We start from the raw sequence: 20,083 nt of genomic DNA on the forward strand, positions 1-20,083 counted from the left end.
ACGAAAGGGCTTGTCTGGGGGTCTTTTTGGCTCATTTATCACCAATGCACCAACTCCAGTACAAGCAATTACCCACGATTAATTCCTCTTGCAAGAACAATTAGGGTTTTAATGAGAAAACTAAGGTTCTAATTTGAGAATAGTCCAGAAATTAAGAAGAAAGGGGGATTGTGCAAAGAATTGAATGAAGAATAGGGTTGTTGAGAAAATTGAATGAGAAAGAGAGTGAAGTCGAGGAAAAAGAAAAAAAAGGGGGGGGGGAGGGAAATAACATATGTGGGGCCCACAGAAGACAATTCCACCGGATTTTTAAAATGGGTGGTAATCTGAGCATTTATTTAATTTAAGGGGTGGTAATTTAAAATAAAAAATTAAATTGGTAATTAAAATGGTTACATTTTTAGGTGGTAATTTAAAATTTTTCCTAAATTTTATGCAAAGTGGTGAATGAAGCAGATAAAACATAAAAAGGTGAGATAAATCATACAAAAAAAATCATTCACTATGTGATCCAACTTTCTACACAATAACCTTACCTGAGAGAGAAATGAAACCCCATTGCTTAATATCGAAACACATATCTGGATATCTAAAACATATTCTTAAAGACCTACCAAAAATGAATTGCATATGCTATTTGTTTCAGTTAGACTTTTTCCTCTATGCACTTGGGGCACTTGCATCTAAATCCATAATCAGCCAGCAATTTCTGCCTTTCTTCATAAGACAATTCCTCGTCAATATATGAGATAGTTACCTAAAAATAAACAGAAGCCATCGTTTTAGTGTAAACACTCTCACCAGATCATCATCTCATAAGAAAAACTGAATGCTCCTGAGATTCAAGCTACGATCCTTAAGGTCACTATACCTCCTCTCCTATTTTAATGGGACGTAGAGCAATTATCGTCGCTTGGCCATCTCTATCCTGTTTCTCGGCACAAAAAGCAAATAAGAGTTCAATTTGTTTGCAAATAAGATAGTTAAATAGTAATGTAAAGTTCTTGGACAGTGATTGACAAATGAGTACAAGATAAAGATTTTTTTTATTTAAAAAAATAAATAAATAAATAAATAAACGACATTGTTAACTTCCAGACTTTAATTGGCAAATGAGGAGAAAATCCAAGTTATCTTCTTGACATACAATTGATGTTTATCAAATGGCAATGTTGTAAATAAATGCATAATCTTTTAACGGTACTTAGGTAAAACCACTTAAGATAGCAATTTAGCCCTAAAACCGATACTTGAAGTAGCGGTTTAGCCCAAGCGCTACTTGAACTTGCGGTTAAGGGGTAACTGCGATCTCAAGTAGCACTTTTGCCTGTGATATTACAATTTCACCCAAGAAGATAAACTGATGGTCCCTTGCAAATGAGTACAGGGTATTCAAGGCTAAATAGGGTATTCAAAGCTAAATCATTTGTGTCATGCATGATACTCTCTTTCTTAGAGAGTTATTAGAACTTCTTGAAGTTTCTAGGAAAAATCTTTAAGGGATTGTTTGGTTGGACTATTTGAAATGGATGGAATAGAGTTAGAGTCCATTCCATCCATTTTATTGTTTGATTAGACAAATCTAGGTATAAAATCTCATACCAAGGGGTTCTAATTCCACCTCGTCCCTCTGAAATCCCATACCCAAGTTACCCCCAAAGATTCACGATCCATTGCTTTAATGAATTGTAAACACCAGTCCGAAGAATAAACCAAACAAGTTTAGAGAAGTATGGGGTTTAGAATCCATTCTATACCAATGCATTCCAACTTAACGAACCAAATGACCCCTAGGTTTTTAAAGTTTAAGTCTAAATTTTGCTTATAAATTTTTACCACTCAACTCATTGAAAAGAATTTTTTCGTCTTAAGCACCTTAAGATTCTTTATTTTATCTTTAGATTATTAGACCCTCTCCAATGGTGAGACTTGAGTGTTTTTTTAGGAGAAAGACAGTATTTTTTGCAAAGGATACCAATAAGTTGGTATCTAAACTTAACAACTCTAAAAGAAAGTTGCTAAGTTTAGATACTCAACTTTGAGTCTCATTTAACAAAAAGTGTGGACCCTTATCAATAATATAATATGTTTTGTAATTTATTTAAGTTTTAATTTTATTTTTTTTCTAAAAAAAACTTAAAATATGATTTGGTGGGCCCTAAATGAAAGTGACATTAGTATACTTTAGAAAGTCTTACCATTGAAAAATTAGACTTCACATGAGTTGCTAAATTAAGAAGTGGGTTGGGTATCACCATTAGAGGTAAAAAACAACTCATTTTGTATTTCAATACTCAAATTTGAGTCTCACCATTCGAGATGGTCTTAAGTTTAATATTTCATCCTTTTTTTTTTTTTTTTTTTTTTTTTACTCACTTTCCATTATAATCTATTAGTTTTTGTTCTACTCACTAATTATATCCTATACTTGCCTTATCTTTTTTACCATCTTATCCCTTCAACCCCACAATAAATAAACATTTCCACTCTCTTACATGATTTACTTTGGAGCTCAAGCCTTATAGCTAACGAGCCTTTAGTTGTGTTACTAAGTTATTGACAAGGAGATTCTTACACAAACCCACCATATTTACATTCTCTTTCTTACTTATCTTACACCTACTCATCTTCTTAAATAGTGTATCAACAATAATGGAATCAAACAAAAAACAAAAAACAAAACAAAATAGAACAGAGTATAAAGTTTTACTTAATAGTAGGACTCTTAAGCATATACACTACTCTTGTGTTTAGGAGGCTATTTTAGGGTCTCCTTAGCTAATTTTTATCTTTTAGGGTTATAGTGCCTATAAAGGCACGCATAACATGATTTAAAAATAAGATTGTATTGTGTTTGGATTTAATCCTTGAGCATTGCTTTATTGGTTGTTAACCAAGAACATTTGTTAGCTAACTTGTAGTGGCGTGTGCTCATTTTTTAGTTATGACTAGTAAAAGACCCTCTATGAGTCTATTCTGACAGGAATTAGAGTTCTATCATTTATATTTCAGTCACAAGATTCATTTTTTTAGTTACTTAAATTCACAAAAATAATTCTTATACTTTTGCCTCAAGTTTCAAACAATAAGCGCTCAAAGTTTGTCAATAATAAACCATTCTTTAGTCGGTATGCTCAAAATAAGTCGGGTTTTTTATGAACACAAGAGCGATTTCCACAAATAATGTTATACTGTAAACTAATTCCGTATATACGTTGGTTTAAAAAATATTTCTCACCGTACCGTCCACATAGGCTCAGTTGTTAGGTTCGTTTTTTTTTTTTTTTTTAATCCTAGCTAATATTAAACCGCTAATATTGATTGCGATTCTAGCTTAAATAGAACCGTTAATGGTGTTAGAGGTTCTTCAAATAAAACCTCTAATGGTAGCGGTTCTATTAGCTAGAACCACCATCACCATTATCGGTTCTAAGAGTGGTGAATCCAATTCCCGCACATGGTGACTCCTTCAACGGCAGCAACAATGGAGGTGATGAATCCGGCACCAATTTGTAGTAGTGTAGTAAGAATTTTGGAGTACCACTAGTGGAAATGGAGTGTTGTGCTTTTTGACACAGTGAGTATCACGCTCTAGAAGATGGGGAAAGACTGTCTTTTTTTTCTTTTTTGATTTTTTTGAACTCGCGAGAAGACATTGAAATATCTTTGGCTGGAGTATATTGTCAAATAAGAACCGCAAATGACAATAGCGGTTATTTACTAAAACCGCTAATGTCACTAGCGGTTTTGATAAATGAACTGCTATTGCAATTAGTGGTTTTAATAAATGAACCGCTATTGTCATTAGCGGTTTTTAGCCTCGGATAATTAAAAACACACGAACCTAACACTAATCCTATGTGGACGGTATTTTGGGAAATAGTTTTTAAATCAACTTATATGAGGAATTAGTTTATATTTTAGCATTATTTACGAAAATCACTCTTATCAAAATAAGTCAATTTTTATAGGATATCTTCCAAAAATGAGTCAAAACCTATTGGGCTAGGAGGTAACCAGTTGGTTGGGTAAATTATAACACATGTCATAATGTGGTTGGTTCTTTTTTAAAATTTTAATTAAATTTATTATTGTTATAAATTAATACAAAATCTTTATTTACTTCAATTTAACAAAATAAAAGGAAAAATATTTTTTAAAAAATGGTAAAGTATCCCTTCTTTCTCCTCTTCCCAAAACCGACCCCCCTTACCCTCCCCTGCCCACCTCCTCAGTCCCCACCGGCCACCATTGGCACACCACTCCCTTTCTCCCCTTCCCCCACCTCACTACATCCCTTGCAACCCCCTTCCCTCACCCCCATAATAATCAGCCAATGAAATGACGTTCATTCAAACAAGTACCCACACAAATCATCTCCTTAGTCCAACCTAGGGAAACTCGGCAACTCAACAATCTCACTTAGTTCTTCTTCATGTCCATTAGGCCCTATAGGCCAATTAACCTCCAAAGAAGACGAAGACACCGCAAGCGACGGCGTGTGAGACTCCCTCACGGCGGCAAAAGAAGCAATAGCTTGAACATCACGTGGTGAATTTCAAGGTTCTCGAATACCCATTTTCCCCAAGCTCTTTTTCTCACCATTCCCTCCCACCCATACCCCAAAAACCACTACCCCTCCCCATACCCCCGAAATTACTAACCCCCCCACCCATACCCCCGAAACCACCACTCCTCTCCCCTACCCTCGAAACAACTTTTCCCTCCCACGAAATCACCACCTCCTCCCTTCCCCACACCTGAATCAAATTGAAAAGGGGCTTTTGTTGTCAATTACAGGACTAGCTCGGTGTTGGTGAGCATTACCAAGTCTAGGAGAATTTGAGGTGGTTGTGGGTGGGTGGTTTCTTTTTTTTCATTACTATTATTTTTTTTTCCCAAGGTGGGAATTGAAGGTTAAAAAAATAAAGGAAAAAAATACTACCTACTTATATTTCTATAGCAGGGCAAAAAAACGCATCGGAAGTGGAGGGGTAGCAAAGGTCAACTTATTTTGAGTTAATCGAAAGCTTAACTTATTTTCAGAAGACCGACTAAAGGTTAGAGTTAATTTTTTTTTTAAAAATCCAAAACTAAATGAAGTAGGAAAATTAAGAGATTTGGAAAAAGCTCACTTATATCATGCATCTAGAACCACATCAATGAGATTATTATAAAATGGTATCCCTAATTTCCCTTTAATCCCAAAAGCTCACTTTCAAATGTAACATGAAGCGGGTAATACGTAGTTTTATGATGGATAGGAGGAGCCTAAAAAACATATTACCTCCGCTCAAACATTAATAGATTCACGCTTGTAAATACAAACCTTTACTATTAATACCTTTGGTTGTGTTTTAGTAAATATTAAAATAAAATAAAATATAAAAATATACACATTGAAACAAGTCCAACAAGATCCACATTCTTCCATATTAATTACAATATGCTATTATAAGGGGAGTATGAATAGTGCCAAATTCCTAATATTGCAACTAAAGTGGAGCAAAGGATATATAGAACAATATTTCTTCAAACCATCATGGGAAATATAATCAACAAGTTTAATTGTAAAAATAAAATGTCCAAATTATGGGGAAAAAAAAAGGAGTGGAAAGGAGCATCTAAGAATTGGTTGAACATCGTAAAAAAAAGAATTGGTACAACAGTTGCATGGAGAACTTTTCGTTACCAGCAACTTTACAGTAAGCAAGTCCAGATAAACAAAACAAACTAGTTACACATCATGTCAAACTCCTGAAATTTGTATTTATTCAACTTGTCTTTTAATTTCCACAAATCTGTAGCTTACTAACAATTGTTGATTATAAAATTAATTTTTGATATATTCCAAGTTCGTAACTATGAAAACTTCATCTAGTTGAACCTTTTAACTATATGAAGAAGAAAACTAAGTAGGAATATAATTTGGAAGCTAGGTGTTAGACCTAGGTGTACAGGTTCACTTAGATACTACAATGTGTAATTATTACAAAACAGGACAAAAGGTATTCAAGATCAAGTTTCTTAAGGAATTTCTATAAGAAATTTTTACAGATGATATATCTTATAATGTGTTTACATATAACATATACTTGTATAAGGTAGTTATTTCAAAGAGTGAATTATATTAGGTAGATAGATATTCCTTTCTTTTACTCTATTTAGAAACAGCAACAAAATGAAATTAGACAACAAATTTTGTCAAAATCCAATGAAATATATAATGCGAATGAGATTGATCAAGAAAAATCTTACATTCTCATTCTTGAATGCCTTAGCATTTGGACAGCAAGAATGGTTCATACAACTCTGCAGAGGAAAGAACGCGGTTCCTACATGGAAGATATATACACGTTGATTTCAACTTTTAAGAAGTAAATTAAATAAAATAAGATGCTTCGTAAGAGTTCTATTTTCTTCTTTGTCATTTATCCTATGAGCTTGAATGAGAAGAAAAAAGTATACAATTAGTATTACAATATGCATTATTTTTCAAGAAAAATGAGACTTTTCAGTTCAATTAATATTAGCATAAAATGCAAATCCAGGCCACTCAATTAAAAAGTTCAATATTTGCAGCAAATGCATAAATTAACTACAAAGTCCACTATATTATTCGTAATCCCCAGTCATTAAAGTACACGTAGCCTACCTTGACAACAAATTGAATAATCATCATCAAGGGCATCCAATATTGAACGAGTTACAGCTTCAGCTGCTTTCTGCGAAAATTTTCAAGAAAACAGGCTGTAATAAAGGAAATAATCTAACCTTTGGGGATCCTGGTAGATCATCTAATAAAGGAAAACAGGGAAATGTTTAGAAACAAGTCAGAAGCAGCATCTAACCTTTGGGGATCTTGGTAGATCATCTAAAAAGTGGAAATAATCTTCGACAGGAGAGGCCACAACCAAATCACTACAAATAAAAGAAAAATTAAAAATGATGATTTCCTTTTTTTCTAATTCATTTTCTGTTGTGAAGGAGAAAGAGGGGGGGGGGGGGGGGGTGGGGGGTATAAACAATTTTACTTACAGATTATTTAACTCAAACATGCCAATGATATGACCATAAATCTCCAGCGAGAACACTTAAGATTGTCAAGGAAAAAATGTCAAAAGTTAAAACGCAAAACAAGACTTATTCAAGCAAAGAGCAAGGATACGAGGTGCACACTCTTCATCAAATATGGCTGCTTTCAAGAGCTGCAGTGACTGGCAAGCATAGTATGACATTAGGGTTGCCTACTATAGCTATAAAGAAAAGGCATAGTAGTGTCAACACAATGCATGAATATCAGCATACATATATGCAGATCCTCGTTATGGTGATGCTAAGCTGAACAATGTTAAGCTTCTTTAAAAAGAAGATAACAAATGAACATTTTAGAACATGTTTTCAAAAAATTTCAGTTTCCCGACTTCATGCAATATTTAAACAGAAAATATGTCCATCAATAGGGAATTGATTGGTTAGCTGGGAAACGTTTTCCAGCAATATTGTTTTCCCTATTCTAGTATTCTCCAGAGTAATATAAGCCAGCAAGTGAAAGGATAAGTTTGGCAGAAAAGCTATTCTTCAAACAGTGGAAAATCATTTTCCCCCTAAAGAGAAGCCATGGCTTCAGTCATCTTCTTTGATAACACACTCTCTCTCTCTCTCTCTCTCTCTCTCTCCACACTTTCTCCCTGCAACTGAATAGCCTGAGTAATTGAAGATATGTCTCTTTCCTTCTGAATTTTGGAACACTCTTGCTCATCTCTCTACTCTCTGATGAGAATTTGCGGGAAGGAGAATTTAAATGGCGATTCGATTGCAGAACCTATCACCTTCTTATTAGATCCATTGGGTTACAATTTGGGCTGCCAAAAACAAGGTTGGATCACAAGACGGGGGCAGAAGACGGGTCTTTTTGGACCCATTGAAGACCGACAATCCACGTGCCAACCCAAGGTTCATAATCCACCTCACAAGAATCCTTGGGACTATATGTGACCTAAATGCTAAAACATTAAAAAACCTATCATAAGTAGGATTATAACAAGATGTAAACTAATACTTCTAAGATTATGGAGTAAAACTCAAATAATCAAACGGTTCACTTATTTGGCGCCAAAGGAATGCTTAATCTTGCACATTAATTTTGTTTGATCATCAAGTAAAAGTGCATGTGAGGGACCCATACATAACATTACATCACATTTAGATTTAAAAATAATTTACACCAAGCCAACCAAAGCCTAAAGGTATGAGGTCTTACTCTCAAAATTCATTGATAATCTAACATGGCCATATTAAATAGTAAGGATTGAAGATTACAAAAGCCCCTACACACAGCATTATCTTCTCTCTCATGCCTAGACCATTTTTGGTTTAACTAAAAAGGCCTCTCTTCTAAATGGGCAGAAAGTGCGTCTTTATAGCTGATAGCCCAACTAATTTTGAAAATTTGGGTATATCAAATAAGCATAACAATAAAAACTTTGATCTCACTGTTCCAACTTTATTTAGCCTATTCTAATTTTAGATGGCCAAAAAGAAATCCATATAAATAAATAAAAACGCAATGCTCTCTAGTTTTCCTAGTATAAAAAGACAGCTTATACTAGCAATCTCACAAATAATTGAAGGCATAGTTTGTAATAAACTAACCTAAGGAGGGGCAATATGGGTAGTCTAGAATTACCAGGTTGATAGTCTTAGTTTTATTAAAAATAGGGAGAGAAGAAAGGAAAAGGGCACGAAGAATTTGGAATGAATATTTTAGGAGAGTTGTGACCTCAAACACTATTAGGAGAGTAGTAGCCTCAAGCCACCTTAAAGAATTGGAACCAAAAGTTGCTAGTTTGTAAAAAGCTCTAACCTTTTCAATCAAAGAATCAATCTTTTTCTCTCTATTTTCCTGTTATTTTGCGTAAGTAGTAATTTCAGTCGATTACATAGTTGTAAGATTCAAATCTCACTTTCTGATCCACTCAAATGATAAAATTTCCTTCTCTTTATGGCATTTGAAAGTCCAACCCTATAACTATGTCAACACTGAAATTAAAAACCCTCTCTCTATATCAACTAATCTATCCATAAATCAGAGCTGCTATCCTTTAATGCTAGAAACATCCATATAAGTCAAGACTTATCACCTAAATTAAACTTATATTGGCTGCAAGACTCCGAAGAGTCTGAACAGTGAACACCGGTAAATATAAACAAATCCTTTCAATTCTGATAACTTGGTTGAATAGTTCTGAGAGTCACAACTTGAGGATCTTCAAACTCAGTCGAATGAACAAAACAACTCTTTTTAAATGGTAGAAAAGATATGGCTTTGATACTATTGTTCCCAACTTACTACACTCATGGCTTATACTATTTATTACAAACAAACAACAGGATAAACCTTCACAAGCAAGAACAAGCTCTTCCCCCACAGATAATTTAAGTTATATGACAGGATCAAAAAATAAAAAGAAAGCACCATGCCAGTGATGTAAAAAGATAAATCGATTTATGCATAAATTTAAAAAATTCAAATATTAAGACTACACACCTAGAGCTCATAAAGGACAGTCAAATAATCATACATCCTTCATTCATTATGAATTTATGATCAAGCATTAATTGATGAGACTAACAATCAGTTCCCTGTTCTTAAAATTGGATGACTAAAAAATAATTATTAAGCCCCTGGCTAACTAAAGCCATGAAAATGATTTTAGATCAAATAGGCACAGGGAATCTTTGTTCAAGTCGTACAAGCATTTCATGAAAAATCATGTAAACATTTAATGCTTGCAATTCAAAAGGTTTATCAGAAGCACTTAACTAATAAAGAGCATAAAAGTTGGCAAGTGATAACATAATCCCTGATATATAAAGAAAAAGAAATATATATATATATATATATATATATATATATATACACATTGCAGCTTTGGAAGACTTTGGTCTTGTCACTGAATTTATATTTGCGGCACATATGCAGCGACTGGAAGAAGGACAAAGATAAGAAAGGATTTAGTCTTGTCACCCCCACTCCCCCCCCCCCCCCCAACCTCTCTTCCCCAACACAGACACACAGACTGTCAAGATTTTGATGTTTTGCAGCTTTTTATTCCCCCACCCACCCACAAACACACACACACAAATCAAAATCACAGAATTTCAAGTTTTGGGTGTTTTACAGCTTGTTTTCTCAACTATGTTGGCATACTGCTTCTAGATTTCTAAATAAATATCAAACCATGCCATTTCTACAGCTTTAACCTGAACGAGCCTAAATTTTCGCCACGGATTTCAGAGGATATTCCACCCCAGTATTTGAGAACAAGTTAGTTGATCCATTATCAGGATTTACAAGGAATACGAAATTTCCTATTGTTCCACTGCAAGAGATATTATGCAGAGATTTTTACTATATTCATACATTTATCGCAAAATTTACGTAAAGCTTTACAAATAAAACCTGTACCCTAGAAAGCACAACATTAACATATAACATAAAATTAATGGCTTTATTTACACAGTTATTTAAATACAAAAAGGACTACCTCAAATGCAAGCTCTTTAAACTGCAATCTAAACGCAACTTCATTGCATTTCTGAACATCTTCAGGTAATGCAATGCAATCCCACCACCTAAATTTAAGGCATAAAACATTGTTAGTCCTTCAAGACATTCCAAGAATGATTGCATAACATTAGACAAATCCACATCATCATCTTCTTCAGTTCTTCTACAATTAATACTAACATCTTTCATATATTCAGTAAAATTTAGATATGACTTGCAAAGAAGTTTGTGACCCTGACATTGGAAAATACACAACGGAAAAAACAAAAGACCGGGAAAAAAAATTGCATATCCAAGTTTAATTCATCCTATTGAGTTCGCAAAGCACATGCAAAGGATTTACATATATTGCCAAGTAAAACAATAGGACAAAGAATCTATGTTTCACAGAAAATTGTTCTGAGGCAATAATCACATTACAGTGCAGGATATTACAAGTTCAAATTGACAAACAATCCAATGTAATCACTACAAAATAAACAGATCTATAAATTACATGAAGTATTAGTATCAGAAAAATTCGAGCAGCCACATGTATTTGACATTCATTGAGCAGTACTTGATATTTCTTCAAATTGTACTCAAATAGCTTCAAGATTCAAGCACACGAAATTTTTTTGTCCTTAGTCATCCTTTTGTGTATACACTTGGTGTCTTTCTATTATATCTCCAATACTTGCCCAAAAAAATAAAAAATATATTGCATACAGAATTATAGACTACAAAGACTAATTTACTGCCACATGAGTGCTTTAGAGGGTTTGCATTGCATAGCGTAATAATAGTAAGTAATAATTATTACTCCCTTTGTCCTATAATATAGGCCACATTCGATTGAAGATTGTTTTTAAGATTTTGAGTTGAATACCATAACACTCCTTTCACAATTTGTTTACATCACCACCATACCAATGTAGTCTGTTTTAGAATTTTGAAAGGCTTAGGGTACTATCAAGGGTCATAAGCAAAAGTTTAAAAAGAATTTATCACTTAAGCTTGCAGTATTTTTATATATAAAGTAATAAAGAAGTCCCGAATTACAATATTATTACCTTCTAAGATAAATATTTCATGAAGAGATATTTCTCAAGGACGGCTTTCTTACAAACTCAACAATCATAGTAAGTCAGAATTCATTATGTTCCAAACTCCAACACAGTCTCAAACCTTCAAAGAATAACCAGACATAGATATGGAACACACAGCATAACTATTTCAGATCTTTAATGACTCCTTGTTCACCATCAAATACCTAGAAAGTAGTCAAATTGACAGATTCAAGATGTTTTCTGCATCAAATTAATAGTTTAATGGGGATAATATTAATCAATCCCACTGTTTCTAGTACCTTCTCTTGTACCCCATAGAGATTGGCTTCCATGCTTCCAGAAGTAATGACAAGTCAACTTGTGCATCACTTGATGCTTTACAGCCTACTTCTTTGAGACGAGCTTCCTTCAACTTCTTGTATCTCAGACTGGTCATAGCAATGATCTGAAATCCAGTACCGGGAAAAGCAAATGACCTTAGTAAAGGTTAAACACCACCACCTTACATTAAAACAGTGACAAAAAAAAAAAAACATTCAAATCAGATTTTGCAGGAGAGAGGAATATGTTTTATAAATTTTATCATTTCAATACAATATTCTGTAATCTGCATGAAATGATAATAAAGATATCAATCAGCCCATGCTCAAGGCACAAATGCATCATACCACTTGGACCAAGAACCAAAGGGTCAACATGTGTTAGACATACTTGGGATACAGAATCAACATGGGTGTGGATCTGGGTATTTGTCCGTCAAAAATTAATATTAAGGACACAGGAAGTCGATTCAAAGGTTACACGCACTTACTTAAGGCATCAAGAGATGCGACTCAATTGTAGAATTGGATCTAAGTAACACATATTGTGACTCCAAAAAGATTACAATGTTATACATTCTTTGAGATGTTTGTCACAAGTCAATTTAAGTACATTTGCACAGCTACTCCATGTCCCATTCACTTAGTGCTACTTGCCAAAATTATATTCTCATTCCTTCTAATATTTTCAAAGGCCAAAATTAAGGGATTTTGTAGGCATAGATAAAGACTGTTGAGAACAAGAGATCCCTGACTTGATTTGGTATGTGCCTGTTTGGTTCAACTTTTTACTTCTTTCCCCATGTTAAATGAGCTGAGCATAAATAGTTGCATAAGCTTGAACTCGGGTTTGGTGGGTGGGGTGTGGGGAACTCTTACCTTGGCAGCTAGGATAAAGATGTCATTAGTATCTGCAGTATTACAAATTTGAGAGAATAAGTTGGAAATACAAAGAGGAAAAGAATCACAAAATCAATAAATCAAGAGTCTTACCATTTGCATGTTCTACAAACTTGGACAGTGCTTTCCGGCAAGCAGACTTCGAATTCTCCCCAATACAAAGCAAAGAATGACAGGTTTCCCAGTCAATCTCTGCACAAGATTTACTGTAGACGGACATCATTAGATATCAAGTGGTATACATAAGCAGCTATGAGACGAGATTAGGTATACACAAGTATAAAACAGTATATGGTTGGCCAGCATAAAATATGTACTGGTATCAGGGCTGTTGGATTCTTCTATGATATGACTATATGTCTGAGTCTTGCTCCTCAAAATTCTTCCACAAAATGGCTCTACCTTTTTCACCGGCAAGAGATCTTACTATTAATATGATCATACAACATTGCTGTAAAGATATTATTATGTGCATTGCTGCTATCTAATATTATGATTTAATCAATTAGCATAAATTATAAGGGGTAAACACAGACACAGGAAGAAAATGGTTTATAATATAAATTCCAACTTGTTAACAATAAGCCAATAGTATGATCCATATAACATACCCAGCAAAACCCAATTTAAGTGTGATCCTACAATTAAATATTATAATTCACTAACAAAATGCTTTTCAGCTATTACTGATCATTCTTCTCATACTGTTGATTATTGCTAATGCTATGACTTGTGAACATAAACCTTAACTATTCACCTCATACAAGTTCAAAAAGATCTTATTTTGCTAAATTAAGATCTTACCTGCAGTAGTACTCTTCTCCACAACCACCACGGCAAGGATATGGTGATGGCAAGGAAAACTTTTCAGTGTAGGGCAATACAAGTTGGCCACCCATTAGTGACTCAATAACTTCCTGAGAAAGTGGAATCCTGTCCTTTGAGTTTGAAGCAGAACACTCTCCTAGATTAGCATCTTCTAGTTCACAAGAGCCATCTTCCCCATCAGAAGAGTCACTATGACATTGATTGCTAAAGGAAGCACCTAGTCCTTGAAAATAGAGTTTTCTCCCAATTTGAAGTTCAATTGAGCCTATGAAACAGAAGCAAGAGCCACATACAAAACAGTCCATCTGCAAAAGTCAAGATTAAGCACTAGTGACTTATTTTGTAAGAGTATTAAACGGATCAAAGAAACGACATCATCAGTCACATCAATGAGACCTTGTTAGTAGAGTGTTGTGAGCCCACTAGCATTAGGTCTTTCAGCACAGGTTCTCCGTCTTTGAATTCAGCATCAGCATATACTCCTGAGTATATATCATGAAGAAATGACATCAGATTTGTATAACAAACAGAAATGTAACAGTAATATATTAAAAAATTTATGCTCAACAGAAGCATACAAATAATTAGGTTGGCAATATTGGCATTCTACACAACAAAAATACTCAAGAACTGAACATTACAAAATCATACAATGCCCAACTCATTAAACCAGCTAGAAATATGGCCAAACATAAAATATAAAAATTATACTTGTATATCAATTCTTTTTTACTAATATTTTACATGAGTCATGAGAAAAGATAAAGACCAACATATAGATATATAAATGGTCCATTGAAACAAAGTCTTCTTGAGAAAATTAGTAAATTCACTAGAGAGGTTAAGAGTCTTAGGCTGCTGAAGGTACAGTACCTTAGACCTAAAAGCTACATACTTCTTCCTAATTTTTTTTGCTAAAACTCCTTTATCATTTGTCCCAACTTAATTTGACCAAATTTTTGGCAATGGTAAAAAGTACACTGTTATATCCTATCACATCTACCTTTTTGTTATGATAACATTTGATAACTAACAACTATTCGTTGTGTGTGTGCGTGTGTTGGGGGAAATGATTGAATTTGAATATTCTAGTGAAATTATTCTACTTCTCTTTTGAAAGTTCTTAACAATATTCTTTTCCACTAATTTGATAAAAATTTTTACACTTTTTTCTATATTTCAATTTTGACAAACCCCTTTAACTACCTTAGTACCTTACCCGCACATTATTTACACTTTTTCACTCTTTCTCCCTTTTTTATCTAACTTTTTCTTATACCCATCTATCGTTTTACACTATTACTTTATCCACCTTTTCCTTACACTCCCAAATCAACACTCTCTCTCTAATTACCTTAATTTGCTTTTAAACAGTAAATTTTACCAATTTTCATAAAGGAATGTAACATTTATTGAACTAAGGCTTTGTTTAGTTCATCTTATTTTTACTTATTTTTACTTAGTTCACCTTATTTTTACTTATTTCAGAAAAAATAAATTCAGACCATATCAGATCGGAAAAAATAAGTTCAGATCATCGTTTTATGTGCAGTTTTTTATCGCTAATTATCTTTCATTTCCTAATGAAAAAAATTATGAAAATTACATATTAATAAAATACACATTATTACGAATCTAACAAGACCCCATTTGATATATTTTTATCTTATAAATTATCGTACACTTAAGGTCAAAGTTTGGTCAAATAAAACAATTAGTGAGATCGGACCAGACAAGACAGACCAGATAAGTTCAGATAGCAAAAATAAGGTGAACCAAACAAGGCCTAAAATGGTTTTAATCAGCCTTTTTCTCATTTTATTAAAATAACTACCTTTTGCGATTTTTATGATATTCAACTATCGAACTACCTTTCAATAACCAATCAATCAATAAATAAAAGTCTTAATCCCATAAGTGGGGTCGGCTACATAAACCAAAAAAGTGATATTCCGTGTAATCACCAACAAAAATCTTCCTCCTCCATCCCTTATAACTACATTTCAGTAATACTAAATAATTTTAAAAACCTTTCATTTATTATTATAATTTTGGAAACTCGATCACAATACCACATTAATAGAAGTTTTTAGCTTACCACGACCATAATATCAAGTTGTGACAACCCTAAACCATGGTTCGAAAACTCGGCCGTTACGTCGCGAATCGGGCGAGACGTGACGGATTTCCAAGTTACCGTTACGATATTTACCGATTCAGCACGCCGCTTTTCAAAACCCCGCGATAACGGCCGATACGGCCGTTTTTTAAAAGAACTCGGCCGCATCAAGCGTTACCGGTAGAATTCGAAGAAAAAAATTCAAAATTTAAGCGTGTTGACCACTGTTCGGTGAGGGTTTATGCTTCTCCATGAAAACCGATCAGTTTCTCGGTATCCACAGTTTGAATAAAAAGGTTTTTGTAAAAAAAGCGAATAATAGGGTAGTTGGGTATGACTTTATGACAGCTGGAAGTTACCACTTTAATTTTTACTTGCTGAATTTTCTACCTGATGACCCCACCATCTTTTCTATTCCCCTCTTCTTCTTTTTTTTCACATCTCACGTGACCATTAGTCCCCATTCCCCACCCCTTATTTCCACCTTTTCAATTAACCTTTTTTTTTTTTAATTAACCCCCTTTTTTTCAATTTTATACTACTTGAAGTCTTAAAGAGCATACAACTATACAAGATACAATTACGAAATAAGCATGAGTAAGATTTTTAAAAATTACGAGAAAAAAACATCAAAACTTAAATTTTAAAAAAATTCTTGCGCGACAACCGCGATGCGGTCCGCGATCAACGCATCAATTCCATTACCGAATCACTGCGACCGTTTCTGCGATCGCAACCGAAACCGCATTTTCGAACCATGCCCTAAACCATCATATTTCCTAGGAAAATGGTATAAAAACTATTGGCATTACAATAACCACAACCAATATTTTTGAAAAGTTCAACACAAGGAAGTATGCCACTCAAATTTAATCCACAAGTAGAGTTTCGTTTTCTTTCCAAGGGAGCAAATAATAAAGAGGATAATTTTATCCATAGAAATGAAATAATTCAGAACAAAACATGAAAAGCTTAACAGCCTAGTACTTTTCTTTCGTTAAAATGTGTCCAAGTTGCAATGAATGTAAATAAATTAATTGCCAAATTTTATTATTAATTATGACAAAATAACTTGCATAATTTATAGGGTAATAAAAAGCCAAAGGAAGTATTGTAAGATGATGTTGTATAGAGAGTTAATTTATGAGACGGAGAAGAACTTAGATAAGGAAAAATTCATCATCGTGTATGAGTTGCACAAAAGACCACTACATGAAGTTAATTCTTCAAGCATCTAAAATGGTTGTTTTTCAATTTGTATGCATGATAATAAAACGTAAAGAATAAAAAGGAATTAAGGGAGTAATTACTAACCTTTAAGGTACAAACTAGGTAAAAAGGAAATTAGCTTGAACCATAATGCTATAACTGAAGATGCTCTAATATCAAGCAATGAGGTCATTTCTTGTTTAGATCAGTCACTATAACTTCACTTATTGATGTATACATTATTGCCTTGCACCATTATAGGCTCTTGAATTGTACTACATCATTACATGAATTACACAAGCTTAAAACCTCTCAATCTCCCATCATTCTTAACAGTATTTAGTAAATTGTATTCATGTACTAGATTGCAAAATATATCAAATCTATCGCTTTATTCTTTGACAATTATAAATACCATATGAACAATAATCCAATCAAAAGGACATAAGAAAACCATTGTATTCTCCTTTGTTCTGCACTCCATTTAACTCAAAAATCATCCCCAAATTTTGACCAACAATCAAGTTGGAGTATACAATTTCAAGAGACAAGAATAGATAATCTTGTGATGCTACTGAGTTGTACAAGGTTAAGTGAGACAAATAGATCTCCATGCAGCACAACAATGCAGCTGTTGCAACAAAAATGTACTTGATTACAACACTAAAACTATGCACTAAACAATACACATCACCATAGTGAAAGTATGAAGTATCAGTAAAGTTTTGATTTTGCTACTTGTATAAATACATACATACATTAATACATACTTACATACATACATAAATAAATTTATCACTTCAGAGTGTGTGTCTTAAGTTTAAAGTAGAGTTGTCAAAAACTGCCCAAACTAATCCTAAAGTGACCCAAGCACGAAGTCAATTATGCACGAAGACGCTGAGTTGGCATAACGCTAATGGCCCTAACTTACATGACTCTGACGCATCAAAATCCATTCCAAACTCAACCTAGACTCCTGATTTCACAGCTCAATATGTTATGAAGTAATATGAATAAATAAATAAATAACACATTTAAACCCTACTAAGCTCACTAGATTATTTACTAAGGTATTCAAGGAAAACCAAAAAATAAAAATAAATAAAAATAAAAATAAAAAATAATAAAAAATAAAAGGTTAAATAAATAAATAAACTTTGCAGACAATCCAGACATATGACAACTCAATGCACCATCAATAATGAGCATAAAAAAATTGCTTCCAATAATGATAATGCAAAGAAACAATATACACAGCAATTCAAAAGTAGAAACATAGACAATTAGAAAAAATGAAAAGCAAATAAAAGTTATAAATTTACCCTTTCCAAGTTCACCATCAACTTTAACTTTGAGTCCATGACATGGCCTTGTTGCTATCAGTTTATCAAAATATTCCTATCAACCCATCAACAAATGTCAAAATATTTACACTCACTGTTTATCAAAGTCAAAAAATAAATAAATAAATTAATAAATATATGTAGGGATTATTGGTACCTGGGTTTCGTGAGAAGAAGGAGATTGGAGTAAAGCAGAAATTTCGGGCGCGAACTGCAAATCAACGGGACAACAGCACGCCATGATTGGATGACGGCAGAGGAGGAGACGTTGGCAGGCTGTTGTGGAGTTCTTTTTTCAAGCTCGCTAGGGAGTAGACCTGTTCAACGGGTCGGGCCGGGACAAGCCTAATCCAAAATGGGCCAAGGTTGTAGCAATAGGAACTAATAGCAATAGCATCAGGTTATTATTAACATGAAATAGCAATAGTAACTAATAGCAAAAGTAGGTAAATAATAATTATTAACATGAAATAGCAATAGCATCAGGTTATCAAAGTTTGACAGTAATTGCCCCAAAGTTTCGGTCAATTAGTACAGCATCACACAGATTCGAAATTCTTCATAAACACATGTAAATTGTAAGCTTTTTATGTCAGTCAAGAACTAAACGTGAGCACCAATAGAAATTAATTACTACTCCATCAAAAATAATGCGTTAAATAATGTAGCATGCCCTTAAACTCCAAGACACCCAGAATTCCATTAAAACTTCAATCTAAGCTCAAAATTGAAAAAAGATATCATTTTCAGCAAAAAAATCATCGAATTGAAATTTAATACACGAAAATATCATTTCAGACCAAAATCCAAATCCGAAATCATACAATTCCAAAATCTCCCAAAAATGCAATTATAAATAGAAAATAAACAATAAAACCATAAAATCAAAACTAAAATTGTATAAAATGTAAAATAAAGCGAGAAAAACATACCTTGGTAGTTGAAGTGATATGACGGAATCCACGATTGAGAGCGGCGAGCACGACAAAGGGTGATAAATTGAAGATTGAGAGCAGCAGCAAGAAGATTGACGTGAGTAGATTTTTTTAGGGTTTAGAATCTAGGAATTTTTTTTTAGGGTTCATAATCTATATCATAGACGAGTAACTATAGCCCACTACCACAATATAAAATTATTTTTTTGCCTTTTTTTTCCCTTTCCTCTCCATCTTCTTCCTCCCTTAAACCTTTTCCCCACCTCCATGGATAGCTTTTATTGCCGCCTGAAAATCAACTACTAAAGTAAAATCAGCAGAATTTAGCAAACACCCACAAAAAGACCCGAAAAAAAAAGAAATCAATCAAAAGTCAGTGGACCTGAATTAAACCAAAAAGAAAGGAACCCAATTCAAAAAATGTAGCATAAAAGCAAAGCAAAGCAAGCAACAAAGTTCATAGCACAAATTCACTATAAAGTTTAAATTTTTTTCTTCAAATTTTTACAAGCAGAATAGAAGATCAGAAACCTGAAAGATTCTGGAGAGAGAAAGCAGAGAAGAGAATATAGATTGAATGAGAGAGAAAGAGGGGTCGGTGCTCAATTATTATTAATTTGCATACTGTTATTATTGGTTTGTATACGGTTATTCTTGATTTGTATACTGTTATTAAGCGGAGAGAGACTATTTTTTACAATCATGATAAGTAATACGCGAAATTACATTTTTGCCCCCGGTATGTGCCCAACGAGCCCATACCTGGTAGTGGTCTATCACTGCTCCTATATAGACTAGGGAGTTTAA

General features: G+C 33.6%; 1 protein-coding gene across 3 annotated transcripts; it reads right to left on the reverse strand.

Moving 5' to 3' along the window:
- Window positions 1-484: 484 nt before the first annotated feature.
- On the reverse strand, window positions 485-19,874 carry LOC145570489 (histone-lysine N-methyltransferase ATXR2-like). Of its 3 annotated transcripts, none has more exons than XM_081629601.1 (17): window positions 19,808-19,874; window positions 19,274-19,564; window positions 18,499-18,722; window positions 18,321-18,396; window positions 14,067-14,152; window positions 13,647-13,975; window positions 12,936-13,048; window positions 12,822-12,853; window positions 11,922-12,067; window positions 10,551-10,638; window positions 7,169-7,217; window positions 7,039-7,093; window positions 6,852-6,921; window positions 6,656-6,725; window positions 6,259-6,335; window positions 872-928; window positions 485-757 (listed from the first exon to the last, which is right to left on the reverse strand). In XM_081629601.1, the coding sequence occupies exons 3-17, from the start codon at window positions 18,580-18,582 to the stop codon at window positions 647-649; spliced, it is 1,443 nt and encodes a 480-aa protein (XP_081485727.1). In that variant the 5' UTR covers window positions 18,583-18,722; window positions 19,274-19,564; window positions 19,808-19,874; the 3' UTR covers window positions 485-646. The 3 variants fall into 3 exon arrangements, with proteins under 3 accessions (XP_081485727.1, XP_081485726.1, XP_081485728.1); XM_081629600.1 differs by having other exon boundaries at window positions 19,274-19,578; window positions 19,808-19,830; XM_081629602.1 differs by lacking the exon at window positions 19,808-19,874 and having other exon boundaries at window positions 18,499-18,686; window positions 19,274-19,799.
- Between the last annotated feature and the right edge of the window lie 209 nt (window positions 19,875-20,083).

This window comes from Chenopodium album, chromosome 12 (assembly GCF_948465745.1).
Source record: "Chenopodium album chromosome 12, dcCheAlbu1.1, whole genome shotgun sequence".
In the NCBI taxonomy this organism is placed as follows: domain Eukaryota; kingdom Viridiplantae; phylum Streptophyta; class Magnoliopsida; order Caryophyllales; family Amaranthaceae; genus Chenopodium; species Chenopodium album.